The sequence below is a fragment of the Aulostomus chinensis genome, chromosome 3, assembly GCF_037954235.1.
Source record: "Aulostomus chinensis isolate RoL2024-O1b breed Wild chromosome 3, RoL_Achi_v1.0, whole genome shotgun sequence".
Classification (NCBI taxonomy): domain Eukaryota; kingdom Metazoa; phylum Chordata; class Actinopteri; order Syngnathiformes; family Aulostomidae; genus Aulostomus; species Aulostomus chinensis.
Genome location: NC_141322.1, coordinates 29,878,284 through 29,902,008, shown reverse-complemented (window position 1 = coordinate 29,902,008; position 23,725 = coordinate 29,878,284). Strand labels below are relative to the sequence as shown.

The window sequence follows — 23,725 nt, the reverse complement described above, 5'->3', positions numbered from 1 at the left end:
GTGTGAAGTCGTTCCACAGGGAGTCCTGCTTCCAGCCACGGAAACGTGAATCTCCATTTACCAGACAGATATTACTTTCCCTATCAAAGAAGTCTTAGATTCCCATGCAGGTGGTCTTTGTGTGCAAGCATGTGTGAGAAGATGTAACTTGTCCCAGTGTGAATTTCACAGGATCGTATATGATTGACAGTGATTTGCAGCTGTGCTTGCTGTACAGGAGAGGTGGCCTCCATCTTCTCACAGTCTCTCTCAGCAGGAGACAGACATGCTGATGCTCATCTATTTGAGAAATCAGACAAATGGAAGTCACACTTGTTCTGTCTTTGGATGTGATTCTTTCCTTCTCGCTCTCCGAAGGAGGACCTGATCCATTGGAGTTCTGCTCAACATTTGCATTGAAATCACATCACGGCAACACGCGGAGTAATGAACTAGCACAGTCGGAGATTACGGTGGGAGGGAAGACGGAAGGGAAGATGGGTGGACACATGAGGGGGAAGAGAGAAAACAGAATGAGCGAAAGAAGGAGGGAAAACTGCAAGACTGGAAAGAAACAGAGGATGAGAGAAAGAAAAACAGGTTAATGACAAGATAAAGCAGATGAAGAAAAAATAATTGCAGTACAGGACAGCAGATGATAAAGAAAATACATGAATAACGAAAAAATATATGAAGAATTTAGTAAATAATTCAGCCGATGCCTTTCGTGATATGTGCCTGAGGCAATGACCTTGACCTTTAACCAGTGAAATGTTTCCAGTTCATTCTAGAGGAATTCCAGAGATTTCATGTTAAGAATAAAGAAAGAAAGAAAGAAAGAAAGAAAGAAAGAAAAAAAGAAAGAAAAAAAGAAAAAGAAAGAAAGAAAGAATAAGATGGACAATGCAAAAACATGATGCGCGGGGGCCAACAAGGCGAACGTGTGGGTGAAGAGACAAGAGCCAGGGGTGAAAAGGGAAGGATCAGACTAACAAAACAAGGAAATGACGTCAGTAATGGATAATGGAGAGAGAAAGTAACTTAAGAGAGAGGAAAAGGAGGAAAGAGTCATTTGATGATCACAAATTACATTAAATGAAGAATTTAAAAAAAAAAAGGTAAAAAAAGAATAAATCAAGTTGTAGAGGCAGAGAGAGAGGAAATGAAAGAAGGAACGGGTAAGACAGACAGAGGGATAGAGCTGAACAGTGTGATGCAGAATGAATGAGATCCTCTAAGCCAAAGCTGGCAGACAGAATTGGATCTGTTGAATGAGGTGAAACCACCTGTGTAGTATTAAATGAATGCAGACGTGGAGCTGGTGAAGTGAGAGCCAGATGTGAAAAGGACATTATCACCGAAGCAGCAGGATGTGTGAAGCAGAGGTAACTCAGACGGAGGGTGGACCGTATGACCTCCGAGACGGTCCACTAAAGGAGGAGATCACTCTTTAGAGTTCATTAACTCTTTCGAGATTTGCTGCCATTTGTGAGACAACGCTTCCACGCCACTGATGAGATTTTCCAACAATCGGTGTTTTCACTGTCAAACGGTACAAACCCCACCGTAAAGTAACCATGTGAGAGTGAGAGTGAGAAATAAACCCACAAAACAAATAAACCTGGACGTCAAATCAATTTTATGGTTAGAAATCACTTTTTGTCTGAAAAATGACAGTTGTTTCATTAAAGTATCATTAAAAAATAGAAGGAATGTAGTTCAAGGGAAGGATTTTCTTTTCTTAAATGAAAATAGAGGCTCTGATCTCTCCTCCCATAAGTTCATGGCAACAACAAACAAAAAAAACATTCTGGGGGGCTTAAAATATGAGTGGAAATGTTCAAAAACACTGGCGACTTAAAAAGAAAAAAAATATTACAGGCAGTGAAAGAGTTGAAACTGATTTTCTCAGTGGAGTGTATTTGATAAAACAAGTTGTCCTGAACCCCAAAGTACATTGTTTATGCCCAGCAGAGTATTTTTATTCACAAACATCACTATTAGCTAAGACAGCGCGTCTTGTACGCCGTATATCACTGTGACTAATGTGTGAATGGAAGCCTCGTTAATGTGACGTTTTCCCAGGGTGCTCCTGGGTGTCTGTCCTGTGTGCATCAGTGTGTGTTTGTGTGTGTCTACATTCAAGGGTATTGGAAGGTTGCCCTGCAGACGGATGTGTAGTTGGAGGTGAAAGCACAAACATTTCAGCCGGGAAGCTCAGCCATTTTCACCGCGCACAAATCCAGCGTTTGTCGCTGTGATTTATAGGGGGCCGCCATGAACGCACCCCCCTGCATGGCTGATGTGGGCCACTAGAACGTTAAAGGACATGGACACACACATGGACACACACGTATGACAATAAACAAATAAGAAGGTGGACCAACACAATGGTTGGGAGGTAAAGTGGCACAAAAAGATAGGGCAAGAAATACCGGGGGATATTTATATAAGTGGAGACAAGCTCAAAAACACACACACACACACACACACACACACACACACACACACACACACACACAGTTCAGGTACATATTCAACCTTTCTGTACTAACATACACGCACACACAGATGTTGAAATTGATTTTTTTGAGATTTATTCAAACCTTAACATTCACCACTGACCCAAAAATCATTTTTTTAAGTTGATTGGAGAGAGCCAGCCAGCACATGTGATTATTTTTGAGTGAGCTCTGTTTGTACCTCGTAGGAATGGTCTCTCTTCATCTGACGTGTTTGGCTGTACAAGAAAAAATACATTAACATGAGATACGAGCAGTTTTACACACCAAATGCTTGCGTGCGTGCATGCGTGTGTTGCTCAAGGGCAGATCGTTCGCAGCCCCTTTGATACAGATCTGAAGTATTCTCATGTCAGATGTACTCCGATTCTCCAGGGTGGCACTCTCACTCACACAGTCTCAACCACTATGCACATATAGTTTGCAACGTATATCAACAAAACTTCCAATTATTTTGATTACTACACAGATTTATAATGGAATATTCTATCTATATTCCTGTTCACATGCATTTTGCCTGTTTATTCTATTCTTTTTTAGTATTCTGCATATATAATCTCAGATGTAAAGAGTGTATTTTGTACTTTCTTCTATCAGTGCCTTGTGTATGTATTGAAATGCACGTCTGCTGCTGCTGGATGCTTGAATTTCCCTCGGAATCATAAAGTATCCTAAGTCTAATTGGTGGCTAGCATTAGCGTGTAACTAAGTTTTTGAGTAGGTTACCAATAGCATGGCATTGGTTGGTGTTGCAGTATTCAAGCTAAACTTAACTCAGCAGCCTCATTTGCATAACCTTAAGTGGAGGGGTGGGGGGGGGGGGTGTAGGTATGTCCCATCTGGCCTAGTATCACACTGGTACTTCTCAGGAGGAGTGGGAGTGCATGGCCGGGAAGAGGAGAGTCTGTGCACTACTGCTCCGACACAGATGAGTCGTGAAAAAAAAAATGTAGATGATCTGTTATTAATTCAGTGATAAGACAAATATGTGTTAATTCGACAGCAAACTGACGCTGTTTGATGCTTGAATGTAGCAGAATAGACAGCAAACACATCTGAATGTTACAGAAATGTTTTCTGTCACCAGCTCATACTTTATCCCAGAGAATTTGGGTTGGGGTGATGAAAATGAGGTTCAGCAGGAGTTCAGGATCAGTGTAAGAAGTACTTGTACTCTGGTTGCTTCTATAGGCTTCAGGGCAAACCCAAATGCTCATTTCGATCCCTAATTTTAGATATTTAGGTGCATGTTAGCCTTTGGTGTGTCTATGTCACAGATGATGTTTAGCTATTTAGAGAGCAGAGCCTGCCTCCAAAAACAAATGGAAAAGCTGCTTTCATGGTGGTGGCTAAGAGGCTCTACACCCACCGCTCTCATCCTCTCCCCATCACTCCTGCCTCCCTCTCTATCTGCAGTCCATGCTCTGACATTCCTCTCTGGGTCCCTATATGTGTACCTGTATGTATAATGGTAGGGTCTGGGTTTTTTTTCCCTCTGTCAGTTTACCCATTTCACCCTCTTGTCTCAAAGGCTTTATTTGGAATGACAGAGAGGTGAATGGAATTTAATTTGTGGCGCTCACAGCACTGAAAAACGACCATTAATCACTTTCACCAGGAGCAGCTAGAGATATTTTATGGCAGTGGAGGACACTACTTTACTTTTTAATGAGGCAGTAGGATAGTGTGTCATTTTGCAAATGCATGAAGGTCGTTTGTCAACTCTCCAAATTTTCTGTTACATATTTTTTTACAGAGGAAAACTATAAGATGTCCTGTCATTGTTCTTCCGTTCAAAGGTTACTTTGCATTAGCATGCGCTCATTTTGGCCATGAATAAAGCCTCATCAGTGTCACCACCTTTCTGTGGCCCCGCCGTTGACCTACTGCATTCCCTGGCCCCCGGCCTCAGTCACCACCACTGAATTCCTACATCCAACCCAGAAGCCTGACCTACTTCTGAACCCAGCCCTAAAACTAAGTCTTAACCACCCAACAGCTATTTACTTATTTGGGTCCAGCATTCATTTGCCCCCCCCCCCCCCATTTTTTTTCTTCTCTTTGGTGATATCAGTCAAGAGGATATTTTACAACTGATCTTGCAGATTTGTTACTGATCCTACCAACCAATGACCTACAAATCTATACTGAGCCAATGTGTCCCTGAAAGTGGCTTTAACACGCACACGCACACACACACACACACACACACACACACACACACACACACACACACACACACACACACATATCCCGTGTCTTGAGGAGGGGATTAAATTGAAGAGTGTCAGGTTTAATGAGGCTGAACATGATTCTACTACTCAACACACACACACACACACACACACACACACACACTTACAGTAAGTACAATGAATAAATAAATAAACCTAACAATTGCACACATACATAACCTTGGCCACATCTGCTGACACAAACAAACACAAATTCACTCACTTCAGCCAAATTCATGGACAGAAAGAACAGAAAGGACAATCTTTATAATATTTTGTTTAGACAAACTCACATTGTCCTGACCCCATGAACACACACACACACACACACACACACACACACACACACACACACACACACACACACACACACACACACACACACACACACACACAGCTCAAAGTCAATTCCCTGACTGAGGACATACTTAATGACATAAACGTCCTGTCCTGATACTGACGGTGTATATACACACACACACTTCTCACTTTTCCTTCAGACTGAAAGTGGACACAAACAGGCGCGTGCACACACACACAGACACACACACAATGGTGATGAGTCATTCTGTCTAAGTCGACACCAGATCAAACAGGTTAATAAAACTACTGACGTCACAAGTGTCCTCTGACAAGACACACACACACACACACACACACACTAACATAACAGAACTTGTGTTTATAGTTTTTGGTGCGCTTGTGTTTCCTTGCTCATCTCTTTGAACCAGGAGCAGCAGGTTTTCTTTCATTCATCGAAAGCTTCAACTCACTGAACTCCAAAATACGATTTAGTGATCCACAGAGAACTGAAAATAAGCACCGGTGGTAACTGAGTGGTCACAGAGGGAGTCACCATCGGTTACCAGTCAATAACGCGATGGTTACTAGACCTCTTCCTCTTCCCCTTCCATTGCCTGTCAATCAGTATGGAATCCATCCTGCTTTGTTTTCCTTATGTGTTATAGGTTTGTAGTTCACTACGCCCTCTTCTTCTATGGTAGACAAGAGAATTAGTGCGCCACCTACAGATTATCTTGGTGAACAGACGCCAAGTATTCATACAAGAGAAGTGAACGCAAACATACATAAATTCCCATTATCTTAAGCTGGATTTTGAAAAGTTTGGTTGAAATTTAGGATACATTAGGATGGAAACCTGATAAGAAGTCATAAACAGCAGTGTTGGCACAATGGAGGGACATCAAGCTAGGAGAGACCGGGGGATTACAGACACCAGGTGGAACTTACTTGGACTGCTGTCTGTAAAGAAAGAACATCATTGTTTTCCTCAGTTTAAAAAAAAATTATGAAATAAAATAATAAATTTACAAAAGTAATCATGCATAGATGTAGATTTATGATATTTTCACACCCAGGTACACATTGCCTCACTGGTTAAAACAAGAAAGTGGCTGATTAAAAAAAAGACAAAAGTTGATTTCCAAATGTGGATGTACCTCCAAGACTCTCCTTGCTTCATAATAACCCTTGTTAGCTCCTGGTAAATGTTGAACAGGAAAAGTTCAGGTACATATTCAAGCTTTCTGTACACACACAGACACACACACGTCCAAACAAACAAACACAAAGCCCAGTAATAAAACCGTTTTCCCAGATACAGGCAGCAGAGGCATCTCAACAGGAGCTGATTTAGACTCTTTCAATTAGAGCAGCCTAACGAACCTCGTCTCCCCTTTAACTCTGGACCCCATTAGACTTCCTGCTCCCCTAATGGGACCCCTCACAGTCTGACTAATACTTCTAAGCCCCATTGAGACAGTGCAACAGTGAACAAAAGTAGCATGAAAGGAAAGTTTCTTTAGGGTAGATTACCGGCCTTAATGGCCATCCTTGTTTTAAAAATGTCAGAGGACTGGCCATTTCCCTCCCTTGATGAGGGGTGGAGGTATTTTACATGTTAATCAATAGGGATACAATTCTCAATACTGCATAACAAGTTTTTATCAATACCACTTTTGATGCTTTTATTATTCCATTGAAAGATGACAATAAATTCTTACCACAGCTGTTATTGCCTTTATTGAGGAAATATAAAAACAATATATATTTTGGCAAGCCCATTGGACTAGATCCCAGCAGATTAATGTTGTAAATAATTACACTGTAAAACCTTTATATAATGCTGGGTGGTTCTTTTTTCTGAAAGTTTCTAAAACAACAAATAAGGCTTTAATAGCACCAAGACAACACAACAAATGTATTCTATCCCAATTGTGTTTCACTGGAAATAATTCCATATGAATAACATAAATACAGTCACGATGAAACATGACTTGAAGCCACGTTCGGTATCGTGCGAAAGCCCAAAAGCTCCTCTCGCCGTTCATCCCAGTCTCAGCTCGACCGGGGTAAAGCAGTTCGCACCAGCCAAACTTCACATTTTACAGTCTAACTGGGGGTTTATGTCTCAATATTCCATCAAATCCCAAAGCAAATGTCATTATCAGTTGGGTTTTAATGGAGACATAATATTATGACTCATTCATCAACGTCATAGGAATCGCTTGTCTCGACAGCAGCATCACTAAGATTGATGCAACTGCATCTGAGATCCCCACCACCCAATCCAAGATGCTTGTTCCGTCACTGCCAGAAGGAGTTTTGGGACAATTTCACACATGCAGTTGAAACAAAATGGAAGAGAGTGTCCAGGCTATTTCCATGGGAGTATAACTAAACTATTATTGATATCACTGAACAGGAAAGAGGAAATAACCCTCACTGATGTATTAAGAGTGGAGTATAAAGGACATTTGTTCTTAACTTATTTGTTGTCTGCACAAGTGGGTTTATTCCCATCAGTCACATCATGCATCACTTGTATTAATAGACTGCAACATGTCAGCATGGGTGGACAAAGACAGACTATTAGCGTTAGATGGAGAGTTTCCTGTCAAAACATTATCACAGCATTACAGACAGAGGTGAATGCATTTGTCGGTGCCCTTCTATGAATAATTAAAACTGAAATAGATGAAAAAATGCCTTTGCCAAGAGAATATTCTTAATAATAAAACCGATAAAAACAGCAGGGACACAAATGTGAGACCCAATAACTGCAAACAAGGTATTTCTGTAGCCCTCAGAGATGTCCGCAGCTTTCAGCCGGTTGTGTGGCCCTGTCGTCCAGAACAAACTGCTCTGGCCGTCCCAGATTTGGAGAGGTTTTTTTATACCATGAACCATGAGTTCCAGATCTTTCCATAGAGCCTTAATAACATCAGATATGGGCTCCAAGAAAGCCACTCAAAACTGTCAATGTTTCATTTCTCTGGCACTTCCAGGGCCATTATCCCATCGGAGGTCCCACAGCCTGCGACTGAGAAAGCACTTGCTGACAGTAGGAAGTATGTTTTGCTCTGGAATGCCTCCATAGTTCTGATTTCAGGGTGGCCAGCACAGACTCGAGGCACCGAGCATAGGTTGTGGGTCACAGCAGGTATGGGTTTCAGTGAAAGCTTGGATTTTTATTCATGAACAGAGTTCTTACCACTCCCCAAAAAAAGTCATCGAGTTGCTCCAAGCTTTGTGGCTTTTCATACAGTATTTCAGCAAATTCCAGTGTGGTTTTTGTTATTTTGTTTTTTTGCTTGTCTTGCTTTGCATTCAAAGGTGGATTCCTCCACAGAGCCCATTTACCTCAAAGTTCAGCTCATCTCTGGTGCCGCCTCAGTGACATGGAGACATTCAGTTTTTGGGTTGTCCATCCATCCTTGTCAATGCAGTCTATGGATTTCTCTGGCGGGTTTTCTTCAAATTTGGTGTCACATAGAAGTCGAGGATTAAGTAAAAAGGTTTTGGTGGTCAAAGGACAAGGTCACTGGGACAAGCACACATAGGGATGCAGTATTTTTAGGTTTCCTTGACTATCCATCAATCTGGGATCCTTTTCCTCTTGAGGCCGCATCCAGGGAGGTTGGCTACATACTCGCGGATTTCTAAATTACTATAGTCAAAAGAGTATAGTGCTGTTAGAAGAGCTCAAAGCTCTTAGCACTAACATGCCGGTCTCAGGACTCTAGACTGCAACCACAACGGTCTCATATGCAAATAGAGTACCCGGTCATTTATATCCCTTTCTGACTGTTTTTGCGATGGTGAGTTTCCACATGGTGCTTGTGTATCGAAAATTGACTGTACTAACTACGACATCAATGCGGGGACTTCCTGTCTGACTCGATCTGTTCTGCAGAAAGTGATGCACCATCTGCCAAAAATAGACACGCCACCTAATACCTGCAAAGCGGTGCACAGGGCCATTTCTGGTGGAAATTGCAGCACTGACTAAAATGCTTGCCATCAGCTCCAGCTGCCACGGTGCAGCTACCACGCCACAGCCCCGCCCATAAATCGCAAACGTCATACACTGGGTGCACATGGTCATCCTCTACAATATTTTTGCAAATATCAAGGCATTTCCAGGCATTTTCAATGTTTCAATGAGGTGTGTAATTTAAGGCAACTATTTATGAGCATGCAAGGTCATTGATTTTAAACTATCCTCTAACGTAGAAAAAGAAGAAGAAGAAAACAAGAGAGACCAAATCATGTGCTTGTGCGACCAGCTCAAAAAATTGGTAGTAAAATGGCTACCAGCAGAAGAGTTAGTCTTGAGCCCTGTGGTTTATAATTTCTGATCTCTGAGAAAAGTCTTCCTCTCCATGATCCACACAGTGATATTAAACAGCAGGATTTCCACTTTTCTCCATTTAAACAGCCTTGATGACAGCATTTAAGACTGACGACATGAGATACCAGTTAGACAGTTAGGAGAGTTAAGAGTCACTATAATTACATTAATTATAAGCTTTTAAAGGTAAATCAGCATATCAGTGCAGACCAGAGACTGGAGTCAATTTCCGGTTGCATGGGTCCAGCATACGAGCTTAAACCAGCCTGACCTACAGCTGGAAAGTCAAAAGCAACCCACATCATAAGACTGAAAAAAGCGCGAGAGGGTAGCAACATTTGGGATTTGAGGCAGAGCGATGCAAGATGAAAAACACAAGCGACGTAACACGTTTTTCTCCCCAGGCAGTGACGTACGCATAATTAGTATGACACCTCGTGGTAAAATTCTGCATACTCCTCTGCTCCATTCAGGGAATCAAGCCGTGTAGAATATTAAATAAGTGATCTTTTTCACACTTAATTGGCTTTACTCTATGACACATGCATCCAAGTATTGATTCACCAATTGCTTTAGATTTGATACATTTTCAGGAGTTAAGCAAAGTTTAAAGAAACGGTAAGGGTACTAAAAATATTGTACAATACACAAAGTGTGTCCTTATGAAAAAGTACAAATTGCAGACCCTAGCTTGAAAAACCTTTGCCAACTGTGTTGTTCAACTAGTAAAAACTTCTACTGTATATACATTTTTCTCCAAAAAGTCAGGGTGGACTGCAGTACTACTTGTGCTAGTTGGTTTGTGTGGTCTTACACAAAGACCACTTGTGTAGGGGTGCAGCACTGGCCAAAGAAGAACCCCTTTAACCTTGGGGTAGACACATTTAACATGGTGATGACCCGCATTTATTATTCTTGGCCTTGGTGGAAGTCTGGGCTCTACAGACTGCCCTCCTAGTTGTTATCTGAATTAGCTTTCTTACCCAATCCTCGCAGGCTGCAATCTCAGATCAATTGGGTAAATGCTCGATAATCTCCTTTAGTGCACACTCGTCAATTTGTAGGTTTGAACAAATGCAACCCACGTATAAAGAATAATCACTACCTTAAATCTAATAAATGATATTAAAATTGCAAGTATTTTTCTTTTTAAGCTTTCCCCCATTGTCACAGAGCTAAAAACATTAGGGTGTGTATCATTCTCAAAAGCTCCCTGAACAATAAGCTCAATTGAATTTCTGCTTCACTTTGCCCAATAAAACACTCAAACAATTCAATGTACCTGCATAGGGGCAAACACACATCCCCACACTCAATACACACAAACCAAACAATGTTGCACTATTGACTCTCACTTACACACACATTCAGACAAAGACGGACTAAATAAAAGTCTGAGAGTGGAAAATGATTACTCAGGGCTTTTTTTTCCATCTCCACTCTTCATCTGATTTGTTCTTTTTTCCCCGCAGAGAAGCGACCGTCACAGTGATATTGCTCCTCTTTGCTTAAACGGATATTGGAGAGGAATCAGATAAAAATGCTATTTATTTCTCATCTCTGCTGCTTTGGAAATGGCTTTTGCGAAGATACACACAAACAAACACTCAAACAGATAAATGCGCAGAAGAACAAGAACACGGAGACAGGGAAAAAGGGCAGAACACACACATAGCATACATCCATGCAAATGTGGCCTTGAGATATAACATAACCAACATGTTAAGTAACTAATTTTGCATGTGTTTGTGAGTCAGGTGGAGTACTTCCAAGCAGCAGTGTGATTAAAGTGTTTGGTCCCTCTTAGGCTCTTTGGTCCAGCTCTCTTGGTCAGTCTGACATGGCCTGAGAGGTCAATCCCTTTAAGTAGCCATCAACTTAGTGGCACACACAGATCTCCACAGGGGTGGAACACCTGTTGAGATACGAGTAAAACTGCGCAATATGTTGAATTAGCAAAGTTTGGGTAAAAAAAACTCCCAAACAAAGATGTGGAGTACGATGGCTGATAATTCATCAGGATGGTCCAGTCAGTGTTTGGGACTGTGCTGCGACCCTGCTGACATGGCTGGAGATGTCAATCCATTAAGTAGGACAGCAGCTTAGTGTCACCAGCAGTCCTGAGAAGAGTGACCCATGATTGCTGTGGAAGCAGTGACAGTGAGGTGACGTTTCACACTTGATGCCCTAACGATGGGACGGCCAACAGCGTGCAGGACCTTGTCCCAGGCAGGCACATGTTCCTCTGTCTTGTGTTCTCATCTGTGACTGACAGCTAATGTGGTTGATGCTTTCACTGGATCTTTTCAGGAGAAAGCTTAAATGGTCTCTTCCCTTTAGCCTTCACCTTCCCACTCTGCTGCGGATTTCAATTGCACTCTGCGATTTTGCTTTTCAATATAATTTATTCTTATTAATGATTTAATTTTAGTTGTATGATCATTTCCATTTCAGGATATGCACACTGGTAATTATTCCCTTTTTAATGTTCTTTTAACATGTTTTAATGTTGTCTCTTTGAGCTTCAGTTTCTGTAGGAAAGGTGCTCCACTGAAATGGTGACTGCGGCAGCTGGGACCAGTCTGCCTTGTAACGTGTCATTGTTGGTCAGTGGTCAAGGTCAGGGACACACTGAGAGAATTTATCTAGATTCACAACAAACGTCCACTTGGACTCAAGACTGAAGTGAACTGATTTTGGCAGTCCAAGGTCACCAGTTCGTCAATTCTACAAAAGTACCACAAACCTCCACCAGGACCACAGGTGGAACTAAAAAGGTTTGGCAGGTGAAAAGTCAAGGTCACCTCAAGTAAGCACACTTTCTTCAGATGTAAAAAAAAAAGCATCCACTGGGACTAAAGGAGAACCTTCAAAATATAGTTACAAAGGACGCATCAAGGATATCTTAATCCTGTTCTAAAACCAACCTTTGTGGAGGCAGTTTGAAGGCAACTCAGAGGACAGGAAATAGAACTTTAGTCAGTTTAGAAGGGCACCTGCTGTCTTGATACACACCCTCCTGTGACAGCATTTAGCCATTTAGAATGCACAGATTGTGAGTATTTTAGCCTGCTACAACTGGGACCACAGGGACTCAATTTAGTCTCTCTCCCTCAATCACTTCCTGTGGCTGTGCCAGATTTAACACCTGCACCCGAGCCAATGACCCATGGCATCATTGGATCAATAAAGACAGCAGCGCTGCTATAGATCTTTCTCTCCTCAACAAATCTAGAGTTCAGAATCAAAACAAAAACAGTAGGTGTGCAGACACCTTGCCATTACCGCATGAATCAATAGCTCATTATTTTTAAAAGATTAAAAAGAAAAAGTTCCACTGTTAAAACTAGCAGCTAATTGGGCGATTGTAAAAGAAAAAATGACAAGGAAAATTATACACCCATCATTAAAAAAGCTGCGTGCAGAATGGTGTGACTATGATTAGTAAAAAACATATTTGATGATGTCACTCACAGCAGGTACAAATAAATAACAGCAGTGGCTTGTTTGTGACCTTGTGGTCATTTGGTCATTCCCAATGTCAACACAGTGTATGACAATTAAAAATGAGGGAGGACCCTTATCTTTCCACCCTCGAGAAATCTTAAAATATGCAATGATAAACAGCGCATGAAGCAATCATGCTCATTATTTTTGTATGATCCTTCCACTATGTTATCACACCTCTTCTCAGAAAACCAGATGGATCATTTTGATAGCTGATCTCTCCCCAACGTTGTTCTGAGCTCAGCTTTTGGATTTGGCTTTGAAAAAATACTGGCCTATACATGGAGGACAATTAATTCACATTTCAAAATCAAATCTTTCCAACAGGTAAATAATTTGAAAGAAAACGTTAGCCTGGAAAATTTAATTCACATCCCAGTTACAGTGCTAACTGGAGAATTTGAGTTTGCATAAATGCTTTCCCATGATATCAAACATGCATATACAGCAACATTTTATTGCTTACTCCGGTAAAGCAATACTTCACCTAAAACGTGTATTTTGCCTCTCAAGTACTCACAATTAGATTTTCTCTTGACTGTTTTGAAGTCTTGGGTGTAGATTAAATCTCTGGACTGGAATGCTACTGGAGGGATGAAACAACCCTCTTCTAAAAAATACCCCCCCCCCCCCCCCCCACACACACACACACACACACACACACACACACACACACATTTAGTGTTTTGATGATAGTGGTGGAGAGGGCCATCTGTCTCCAACAGGTGTCCAACTGGGTTGACATCTAGTGACAACTACGGCCGTAGCGCAAGATTCACATCATGTCCGTACTCATCCTACCACCCGGTGACCCCTCGCACCCTACGGATGGGGGAAATGAACAGCTGAGTCGTAAATACAAGTGATGAAAATGGCCAGTATTGACATTTAAATGACAGATTCCATCGGGCTGCCGTAGTAATTATGAAGCTAGGAAAGTAGGAAATGATAGCTTCAGCATATAGTGAGATAATCTACGGAAGGATGAAGTGGTTGGGTTCCACAAATTGTGCTCAAGCGACACATGACTTGATGGAGCTTTTAACAAATTAAACACACCTGAAATGTGTTTGTTTTCAGAGCAGACCAGAGACCAAAAAGGTTGGAAATCACTGAATGTATCAAGTTCAGTTTTTCCTTCTGAAATACAGTGGAGAGGCTTCACCATATTTCTTCAGAACCTTTGACTTTCAGTCCACCACGTGTCATTGGTTAGTTTCAAACTGTTTCACGGAACTTTAACTAGTATAGAAAAGTAAAGCGAGGTCGATTCTGCACCCAGTCCTTCTGGTCATTAGGTTGGCGTGGTTCCAGGGGTCATGGTAGGTTAATCTCTTCAGTGGACAGCAACCCTGTGTCACCAGCCACAGCCTTCTGGGCAGCCAGAGTACAATTTTCCAGTCTCTTTTTCATCATGCGCACCTTTGATGTAGTACAGTTTTAGACTCAAGCACCACGACTATTGTGCCACAGGTCTGTTCTCTGTTGAACTGTATTATCATGACTGACTGCATCCTACCAACAGGCTGAAAGCTGCATGTCTGTGGCTCAGTTGTCAAATGTTCAACTACTAGCATACTAATGCCAGTGGTACTGCTTCTTTGATATGGACTTTTTTTTTTCCTGTTATTTCATTTATGTCAAACGGCCATGCTAACTCCTCTCATGGTGATACGATAGTTAAGATTATTTTAATTGCTATATTCAATTCAGTGCCCAAAATTGGTCCTCATTCTTGTTCTCACATGTAAATTTTTAGCCCACATCTTGCAGGCAGGGAGCAAAGCCTGATAGCTATTTGTAACTCCTTGCCCCTGACATCTACTTCTTGTTACTGGAAATGAGGCTCGCCAAGACTTTAATGGTACAAGAGGTAAGGCTATGAAACTGCACATTTCACATTAAAAGTCAAGACAACGGCCTCCCACTTAAATCCAGCCTCAAAAATGTTGTCTTCCGCAAGAAGAAATCGAACAGCAGTCCCTCAGTGTTAAGTCTGAAGAGGACAGTCCGCGTTTGGATGAATGAATCATCCAGAGTCACTAGAGGGCTAATTCCACTATTGTCCATCGAAACGTCTGCGAAGGAAACACTGTTGCTGCCTTTTGAATTGCAGCTTCAGATGATGTTTCACAGCACTGTGGAGAATCCACTTGAATAACGCATCTAACCTTTTTAACATATACTGGGGGATTTTTTTTTTTTTTTTAATGTTTCCAATTTCAGTGTTGGTGTCATCTTCTGCAGAAGATGGGGAGGATTAGAAGATCCTTTAATTCCATAAAATAAAATTTGAGGATGATGAACAGAAATCCCTTAAACCGAAACCTTTGCATTAATTTCAGTCACCTGCTGAAGTCCAAGATTCACACTTGGTTCTCCTCACTTTTAATCTCCTCCAACTTCTGGCTCTTCAGCTGATAAATGCTCTGTTAAATTTGCCAGCACGTCGCTAAGTTTGTCGGATGTTCTGTGGATGACACAACCCAAGAAACGTAACTTGAGATTCTGTAATAAGGCTCTCAAGGGTTCTCTATTTGAAGACTATCAGTGCAGATGATTGACTTGACTAACTTTATTCCTGGTGACACCGGAGCAGCCAGCCGATTAAGCCTGTACCCGTGTCGTCACCACCACAGTGGCCCGCCATGGCTGGACAATCCCTCTGCATGACCGCTGAACTGGCATCAACGCATTTACAAAGCAGGATTAACACTTCATTTTATTCCTAATGAGTATTTAGGCTGTGAATCTATCAGTTAATCTCAAAAGTATAGTTTAACAAGTAATCACAATATTAAAATAGTAGTATTTAGTTAAAAAAATTTTTTTCATGTGATAAGGCTTACTGAACTTTCATCTACCTTTTTTTTTCTTTTTTTTTTTAACATAACGGTCCGACAATTTTACAGCATTTTCCAACAGAAGCTACACAGCAGTCAGGTTTCCATCAATGTACTTCGATACACATTTTGAGGTTTTCAGTTTGAAAAGTTTGATGGAAATGCTGAAGTTCCAATAAAAATAATGGCTCTTCAACTACTCCTCGTCATGAGTAGAGTGACTATACCACCATCTTCTGGTGGCATTCTACTTGCTACACCTAATATATCTTTTATTTTTTTGAGACTAGAATTTACCCAAAATTCGCTTGACGATTAAATGGAAACAATCGGTGATGAGTAATACGCATTAAAGTAAACTGAAGAGGTTCAGGCTTCCAGATTAATCACGGATATTAACGATTAAGCACCAAATAACAAATTTCTAGGAGACAGGGTTGCTATTGAATTAAACTGAATGAGTGTTCTTTCTTCAAGAGATTATTTTTGTCTCCATAAAGTTGCAGGATTAAATAAGGGAGTCATTATGAAGAAGCCTGTTAATGGCCAATTTTGTCACGCTGCCAAATTAAGAGATTTGACAGCACACAGGGCAGTGAAAAACAAGTCTAAGTCTGTCTAACTTTAGAAAGCTTAAAGAGCTCATCAAGCGAGAGAATAAAAGAATGAGTAAATGACACCTGTACCTGTTGGGGGCATTTTCTTTCGTTCTTTGACTGACAGACTTGTACAGAGCCTGAAACAAAGCATGCTTGATGTGAGCTCTTGAGCTGTGAGCTTTCCGACAAGAGTCTGACTTCTAAAAAATCTCCATTTCGCTCAGGGTAAAACAAAATCCTACTTCAAGTCTAGATTATGTATTTCAGAGGTTGAACTCGCTGCAGGCTCAACTGCAGCAGCAGCAGGAGGATGCGGAGGAACAAGGTTCTGGATTCACAGGTGGTGGTAGCTTGACCAACTTTGCAGGGGCTATTATGGACATTCATTGGGACTGTGTGACAATTGCCGGTATGTGTAGAGATGATTTGAGGATACTTGTAATGGGTTTTTTTTTAATCCACAGAAATAATCTCAATATTCAAATTTCAATCCTCTCCTGAGTGTCCTTGAGCAAAACACTAAGACCCTTGTTGTTCAAGATGAGTAGGTCAGCTCTGTGAAGCTCTTTGAATAATGCCAAGGGGCCCTCTGATAGTTTGGTTCTCTCTGATCTTCGTTAAAATTCCACCAAAACGGAAAAATATAATGACAGCTTCGGTTCTCTTTGGTCTCAGTGGAAGAGTTCCACCGAACAACCCAACAATTATCACATCAGCTTTGATTTTGTACTCCCTGTACACCCATGACTGTTCTTCATCTCACCAATCCAACATCATTGTGAAATTCGCGGATGACACAGTGGTGGTAGGCCTGATCTCCAACAACAACGAGACGGCCTATCTGGAAGAGGTGGAGCTGCTGTCCTCATGGTGTAAGGACAACAACCTGGACCTGAACATCACCAAAACCAAGGAGGTGGTGGTTGACTTCAGGAGAGGGCGGCAGGGGATCCAGTATGCACCGCTCAAGATCTACGGGAATCTGGTGGAGAGAGTGAGCAGCTACAGGTATCTCGGGGTACTCATCTCCGAGGACTTGTCTTGGACTACGCACACCTCCAACCTGGTGAAGAAGGCGAGGCAGCGTTTATTCCATCTCAGGAGGCTCAGGAAATGCAAGGTCTCCAGTAATCTGCTGTGTACTTTCTACACCGTCACAGTGGGGTCTGTACTTTCTGCGAGCATCACTGCCTGGTACGGCAGCTGCAGCTCTCAGGACAAAGGCTCTACACCGAGTCATCCGTTGTGCTGAACGCATCACCCGTACTGCACTGCCCGGCCCCCAGGACATCTACACCCAGCGGTGCAGGTCCAGGGCAAGACGGATTATCAAAGGCACTCACCATCCCAACCATAGACTGCTAGAGTGGCTGCCCTCAGGCAAGAGGCTTCGCTCCATCAGAGCCAGGACGGAGAGGCTGAAAAGGAGCTTCTTCCCCCAAGCCACTCGGATCCTGAAATCTTCATTAAACACACCCCCTTAACTGACTGCACAACACCCTCTGAACAGACTGTGCAGCATCGGACAATTTCACTGGTCACCTTACCTGTTTACGTATGTTGTACATAGCCTCTGTTTCCTGCTTACTTGTACATAGGAGTCTTGTTATTGGAGTATGTATTTATCTAATTCTATTTTTATTTTCTCTTTACCATATAGCATTTTTTCACTTGATTATTATTTTTCTTACCTACTTGTGTTATATTTATATTCGGTTTCTCTTCCACAGTAGTCACTTTCATTTCACTGCCACTGTACCTGTACATTTAGGCATGTGACAAATAAAACTTGAATCTTGATTTTCTTTGACATCAAAGAAACATAATACGGAACACACCTAAGAATTCGGTTTCAGTCATAAAGACACCCTTGTTGATGCTTTCTGGAACCACCACCAACACTCACAAGTGACGAGAGGAGACGATTTGATAAGGCAGACCTATTGAGCTCAGCAAAGATGATGTCTGCAATTGCCATCAGGTTAGGGTTCAAATCCCACCGCTCCTTAAAGGCTGAGGTGAAGCTGAACATAGCCAATCAGGAGATCGCTTGCCTAAAGAACACAACTGATGAACTCACCACGCCAAAAGTTAAACTGAGAATCGAGACCAACAAACTGCAGAAGGTGAGTAAATGTTTCCAACAGTTGCCTCATGTCAGGGTTGACCTCTACTTCCAAGCTGTATTCTATTTTAATTTCCTATTGTTGTGTGTTTCAGATGAAGTCGCTGCAGGCTCAGCTGCACAGGCAGCAGCAGGGGCAGCAGGAGGTTGCCAAGCAGAAAGATTTGATGATTCAGACGTTACAGGAGAAGGCAGACAACATGAGGATGGAGATGGCCTCTGTTGCTGTCCACAGCGAATATGTGGTGTCACAGCTTTTGGTAGGTTGACCAACTTTGCAGCTCCTGCACTCGATGTTCTACTTAGTTAGGTGTTAATTTGGATGTGCTCGCCTTCTACTTCTAGTACATATAAATTATACTACAAAGTTTACAGCCTCTACAGGATCATCATGCCAGCTAACCTAATATTGCAGTTTTAAACCAAATCAGACAACGATGCCTTGAAAAGCACTCTATGAAGTTTATGTATCGTTATTTTTGCTATTATCATTGATTGTGCTTCTCACCACTTGGCTTTCCTGCAGAAGTACCAGAAGCAGGAAAAGAAGCGAGAGGCTGGCGTCCAGACAGACCTTCCCAGCAAAGAGGAGGACAGGTTGACACACGAGTTAAATATGCAGAAGGAACTGGTAACCATGAAGGGATTACTACTTACTACTTTTCTGTCCAAGGTTCCTTTCCTTTCCAATTTAACCGAGTATGAACCCTTGGCTTCTCAGATAAAGATGCTGAGGGAAAACCTTCGGCAAAACAATAAGAATGCAGAGAGCAGAGATGCTTTAGCGAGGAATTTATCTCATCAGATCAAGACACTGACAGAGAAGGTGAAATCCGACAGGGCCCAGAACAAGGTTCTGGATTCACAGGTGGAGGTAGGTTCAACAACTTTGCAGCTCCTATTATAATTGTTTATCATCTTCATCCTTTGTGATTGGCAAAGTTGGTGCTTGCTCTAAAGCATCTTTGAGTAACTTTAAAAGCACTCTATAATGTTGATGTATTACTATTATCATCTATTGTCCCTTTTAACTCAAGAATTTGGAAATGAAACACCGCCAACAGATGTATGATGACTACTTGAAGTCATACCTGGACGCTCTTCTGAAGAATCACAGTGACCTTAAGACAAAGCCAGCACAGCACCAGCAGGTGCATATCATGTCTTCTGTGGAATGTCATCCAGTGTCATTGGAACTGTTGTTGCTATAAATTAAATCTAAATTTGTTTTCTGTGGTCTTCAATTTCAGGAACAACCCAATTTGTCCAGCTTGCCTGATTCAGAGCACCAGAGTCCTGACGACCCACCTTGCTTTGCACCCCCCTCAGAAGTTACCAGCCTTGAAGATGAAAACCCCTACAGGTGCCCAGTGTGTCAGGGCCAGTATCCAGTGTGCCAGTACAAAGACCTCCTGGCTCACATCGATGTCTGCTCAGCGGGATCTACTTGACCAAAACTTGTTTTTGATATTGTATTTGTGAATATTCTCAATCATCCAGGCCATCATAATTCTCAAAAAAATGATCAAACTAGGCAGCTTGACTCACCTCTTGTAATTGAAGATATTTCGCCTCTCATCAAAGAAGCTTCTTCAGTTCTAAAATTCTGGTGGGAAGTATCAGGGTATATAACCACCCAAGGGGGTGGCGGCAAAAACAAGTGGTCGTAAGGCCAGAACAATAGGCTCATTAAGTGGTGAGCGTTAGGTGTGAGTCGTTGGCCTCAGTTTCGGGTCGTTACCCCTCCCAGCCCTCTTAGGGGGGGTCGTTCAGGTCACCTGAATGAAGGCGTGAAAGCTGGCTGCACCTCCTGGGGAGGGATCTAAGAACGGCATTGTAGGTGGGTTATAAGTGGTGTCTGAGGCCCCCTCCTCTGTTCAAAGATGGACGTTCTAGTTTGACATGAATGGCTTCTTTCACCCCTCTTTCAAACCATCTGTCCTCCCTGGCTAAAACGCGTACCTTGTAGTCTTCAAAGGAGTGCCCCTTCTTCTTGAGGTGGAGGTAGACTGCCAAGTCCTGGCCTGTGGTTGTGGCTCTCATGTGTTGCGCCATGGGTTTGTGCAGTTGTTGTTTTGTCTCCCCAATGTACAGGTCAGAGCACTCCTCGTTGCACTGGACTGCATAAACAACATTACTCTGTTTATGCCTTGGAACCTTGTCTTTAGGATGGACAAGTTTTTGCCTCAGGGCTTAAAATACTTTAATCCCAGCAACACCCTGAGGCAAAAACTTGTCCATCCTAAAGACAAGGTTCCAAGGTTACGCCTTGGAACCTTGTCTTTAGGATGGACAAGTTTTTGCCTCATGGCTTTATCCCAGCAACACCCTGAGGCTAAAACTTAAGGCGAGTCAAGCTGCCTAGTTTGATCATTTTTTGAGAGGTTTTGATATTGTTTTCATGTTAGCTGTGAACTGAAGTCTTCATGTATGAAAAAATAAACAATAATAAAACTGATCATCATCTGACTTTTGGAGTTGTGAAGTTATTCAAGTGCTTGTGTGAAACAGCAGAGTCAATAAAAACTTTGATAAACACTCCTACTGTCGTCTTGTAGTCAACCTTCTGTTTCATTAAGAGCTCGCATTCAAATTAATGTGATTTCTGTCAGTTTTTTAATCCATGGATGTCCTGCTGGAAACACTAAAGAAGAGGAAAGTGGATGCTAAAATGAAATACAACATAATATTTCGGTGACCTATTTTAAAAAGTATCTTTGGAAGTGGCCGAGGTGCTTATGAATTTTATTAACACCAGCCGTCCCACCAAACCTAATATCTGGTACTGATTTTGAGTTTTTAGGTCACATGACACTGAAGCTTTTGAAAAAAGTGAGGTATCTTTTATTAAAATATGCATAAAATTTTGAAAACGGTAAAATACAATACAGGGTTGTCTCTTTGAAGTCACTGTGTCATGTGACATGGAAACTATAGACAGATTTATTTTTTCAGAGTCTTATAAGGGAGAAACGTTTGCAACACTGTTCGCAGCAGCTTACTGACTCAGTAGCCAATGTACAGTGCAACCATAGTCCAGATGTAGCATCACACAGAATTTCAATGATGAGTGTTACAATACTATTCCTGTAGGTGCAAGCACATCTCAACAGAAACTAAATTACAGACATTAGCAAAGGCGGCCACAAAAACCCTATACTTGGTAGTTTGTCTCCACAGGACACGAACCAAAAACAATGGAAAAACAGTGGTTCTACAGGAACCTGAAAGATTAAATCAGCTGTCGGCTTTCGCCGATTATCAGCTGTGCTGCACACATGGCAACAGTGCCGAGAGACTGGGCAATGAGTGCAAGGCAGAGCGTCCTATCACATGACACCTGGAAGGCAATGAGTTCTAGCCAGTCAGAAGCAGAGAATGGTGGGTCTTCCCAGAATGCCCCTGACATGGACCCTGGCCAGGGGCTAGCTTGGTCTTAGCATCAGTGAGTTAGCCAGGACAGCCTACCCAAGATTGAAGCAGGATGTTGGGCCAAGAACAATCTGAGAGGCTGCTTAGAGGTTAGCTGCCCAGGCTGGCTGTCTCCTTGTGGTCTTGGTCACTGACATGATGGAGTTTCGGAATGTAAACAATCATGGCAACATGGCGGCAACTATGTCTGGCCATCATCCACTGCAGCAAAGACCCTGAACTCCTTGGGTGGGTCCAACTGGGAGGCACACATGTTCCATCTAACAGTTTGTTATATATTGGTTTTATTTCACCTTTTTTGTTTGCTGTGCAAAAAAAAATTAAGTCAGTGTTGCAAATGAAAATATTGCCAAAACATTAAAAGAAAAACATGATTTGACATTTAGATTTGACTGTGTAAAATCTCAGTCTTATCTCTGACATTTTATTAGCTTTATTCTATAAAACTGACATCACCTCTAGCTAAATACCTTGAAATGCATGGCAATCCCATAAAACCAACAGATTTGGATTATTGTCAACAGAACTCCAGCATGGTTTTAAAGGTTGCACCTATTTGTTGTGTGTCATGGAAGGTGAATCGTTTTTAGTCGCCACGGAGCACCCTTACATAGAAAAGTACACAACATGTGGGTGTCAGAAGTTAAGCCCGAGAGGGATCAGAAGGTGTCTAACCCTGTTAACCATGGAGGGAACGAAGCCAACACTTTACATAAGCTGTTATGACAGCAAGGCAATTCAAAGGCTGAAGAGAGTTAAGTGCTACAACATCTTTCATGATCCCCATTCTGTTTAATCAGCACTAATTAGCTAAACTGATGGGGGTTGTACATTAAACACAGTAGGAATTGTATTGATAGTAATAACTTTAGATTCAGATGAAAATGATGGGACTCTTTAAAAATGAGAAAGAGGGAAAAAAAAACAAGACACAAAACATAAGCATGAAAGAAAGAAAGAAATGAATGTTTAATAGAAGAATATTCTTCCTGTAAGAGAAAGAAACAAATAGGGTGTTTTAACTAGAAAGAACAAAGGAACACAGGAAATGAATGGAAAAGCACAAAGTAAAAGTGACAAAGAGGAGAGGTTTTGTTAAGAGGAAAAGGAGTCAGTAAGGGTACAGCAGAGAGAGTGAGATGAGGAGAAACATAAGGAAACTAGGGGGCACTGTGAGTGCAAACCCCCACCAAAGCAACTCAGCCAAACCCAATGAAAAAAAAACAACATGCAATTTTTCACATTGTTAAAACAGGTCTTCCCAAAAAGGCTCATCCTCAGCCCATGCACCACCCCTCCACCATGTCTGGTGAAAATTGGGTTCCGTTTTTGCGTAATCCTGCAAAGAGACGGAGACAAATGGCAGCGATCACATTACCTGCTTGGTGGAGGTAAAGAGGAGACAGAAAAAAGGAAAGCGAATGAAAGAAGAGCTGAGAGGATGGAGGGAACAAAAAGGTAGAGAACAGGAGTGAAGTGAAACGGTAGTAAAGACTGGAGGAGGAAGAGGCTCAAAAAGTGTGTCTAAGTGAGCTTCCCATAGTTCCTTTATCGCCTGGCACTCGAAGACCTCTTCAGCATATGGATGAGAGACAGGAGAGTGAGCGAGGAGGGGGAGAGATAGAGGCACTTCCAGAGGCAAGCAGTCTTTCGACTGGATAATCCTCTCCACTAATACTAATCCCTACTCTCTTACTCACACACACACGTACAAATACTTAACAGTTTTCACGCCTTACCGTGTGTGTGTGTGTGTGTGTGTGTGTGTGTGTGTGTGTGAGCGCATGTGTGTGCACACGCATGTGTCAAGGCTGCTCTGTAAACCATTAA

The 23,725-nt window shown here is 42.0% G+C and overlaps 2 protein-coding genes across 4 annotated transcripts in view; one reads left to right on the top strand and one right to left on the bottom strand.

Annotated features, from left to right (window-relative positions):
• Window positions 1-23,725, bottom strand: part of ptprt (protein tyrosine phosphatase receptor type T) — a 361,408-nt gene that overhangs the window by 303,246 nt on the left and 34,437 nt on the right. The gene's annotated exons all lie outside the window — the stretch shown is intronic.
• Window positions 18,244-20,597, top strand: LOC147268590 (uncharacterized). The gene is made up of 6 exons (XM_086200293.1): window positions 18,244-18,464; window positions 18,559-18,723; window positions 18,990-19,094; window positions 19,185-19,337; window positions 19,501-19,614; window positions 19,714-20,597. The coding sequence occupies exons 1-6, from the start codon at window positions 18,297-18,299 to the stop codon at window positions 19,912-19,914; spliced, it is 906 nt and encodes a 301-aa protein (XP_086056419.1). The 5' UTR covers window positions 18,244-18,296; the 3' UTR covers window positions 19,915-20,597.

What these genes read in the sequence shown, in the direction of transcription:
- LOC147268590 (XM_086200293.1), top strand. Translation starts at nt 18,297, where the DNA reads ATGATGTCTGCAATTGCCATCAGGTTAGGGTTCAAATCCCACCGCTCC. An exon ending in ATGTGGTGTCACAGCTTTTG is followed by an intron (nt 18,724 to 18,989) that starts GTAGGTTGACCA and finishes GCTTTCCTGCAG; the next exon opens with AAGTACCAGAAGCAGGAAAA. An exon ending in TAAATATGCAGAAGGAACTG is followed by an intron (nt 19,095 to 19,184) that starts GTAACCATGAAG and finishes TTGGCTTCTCAG; the next exon opens with ATAAAGATGCTGAGGGAAAA.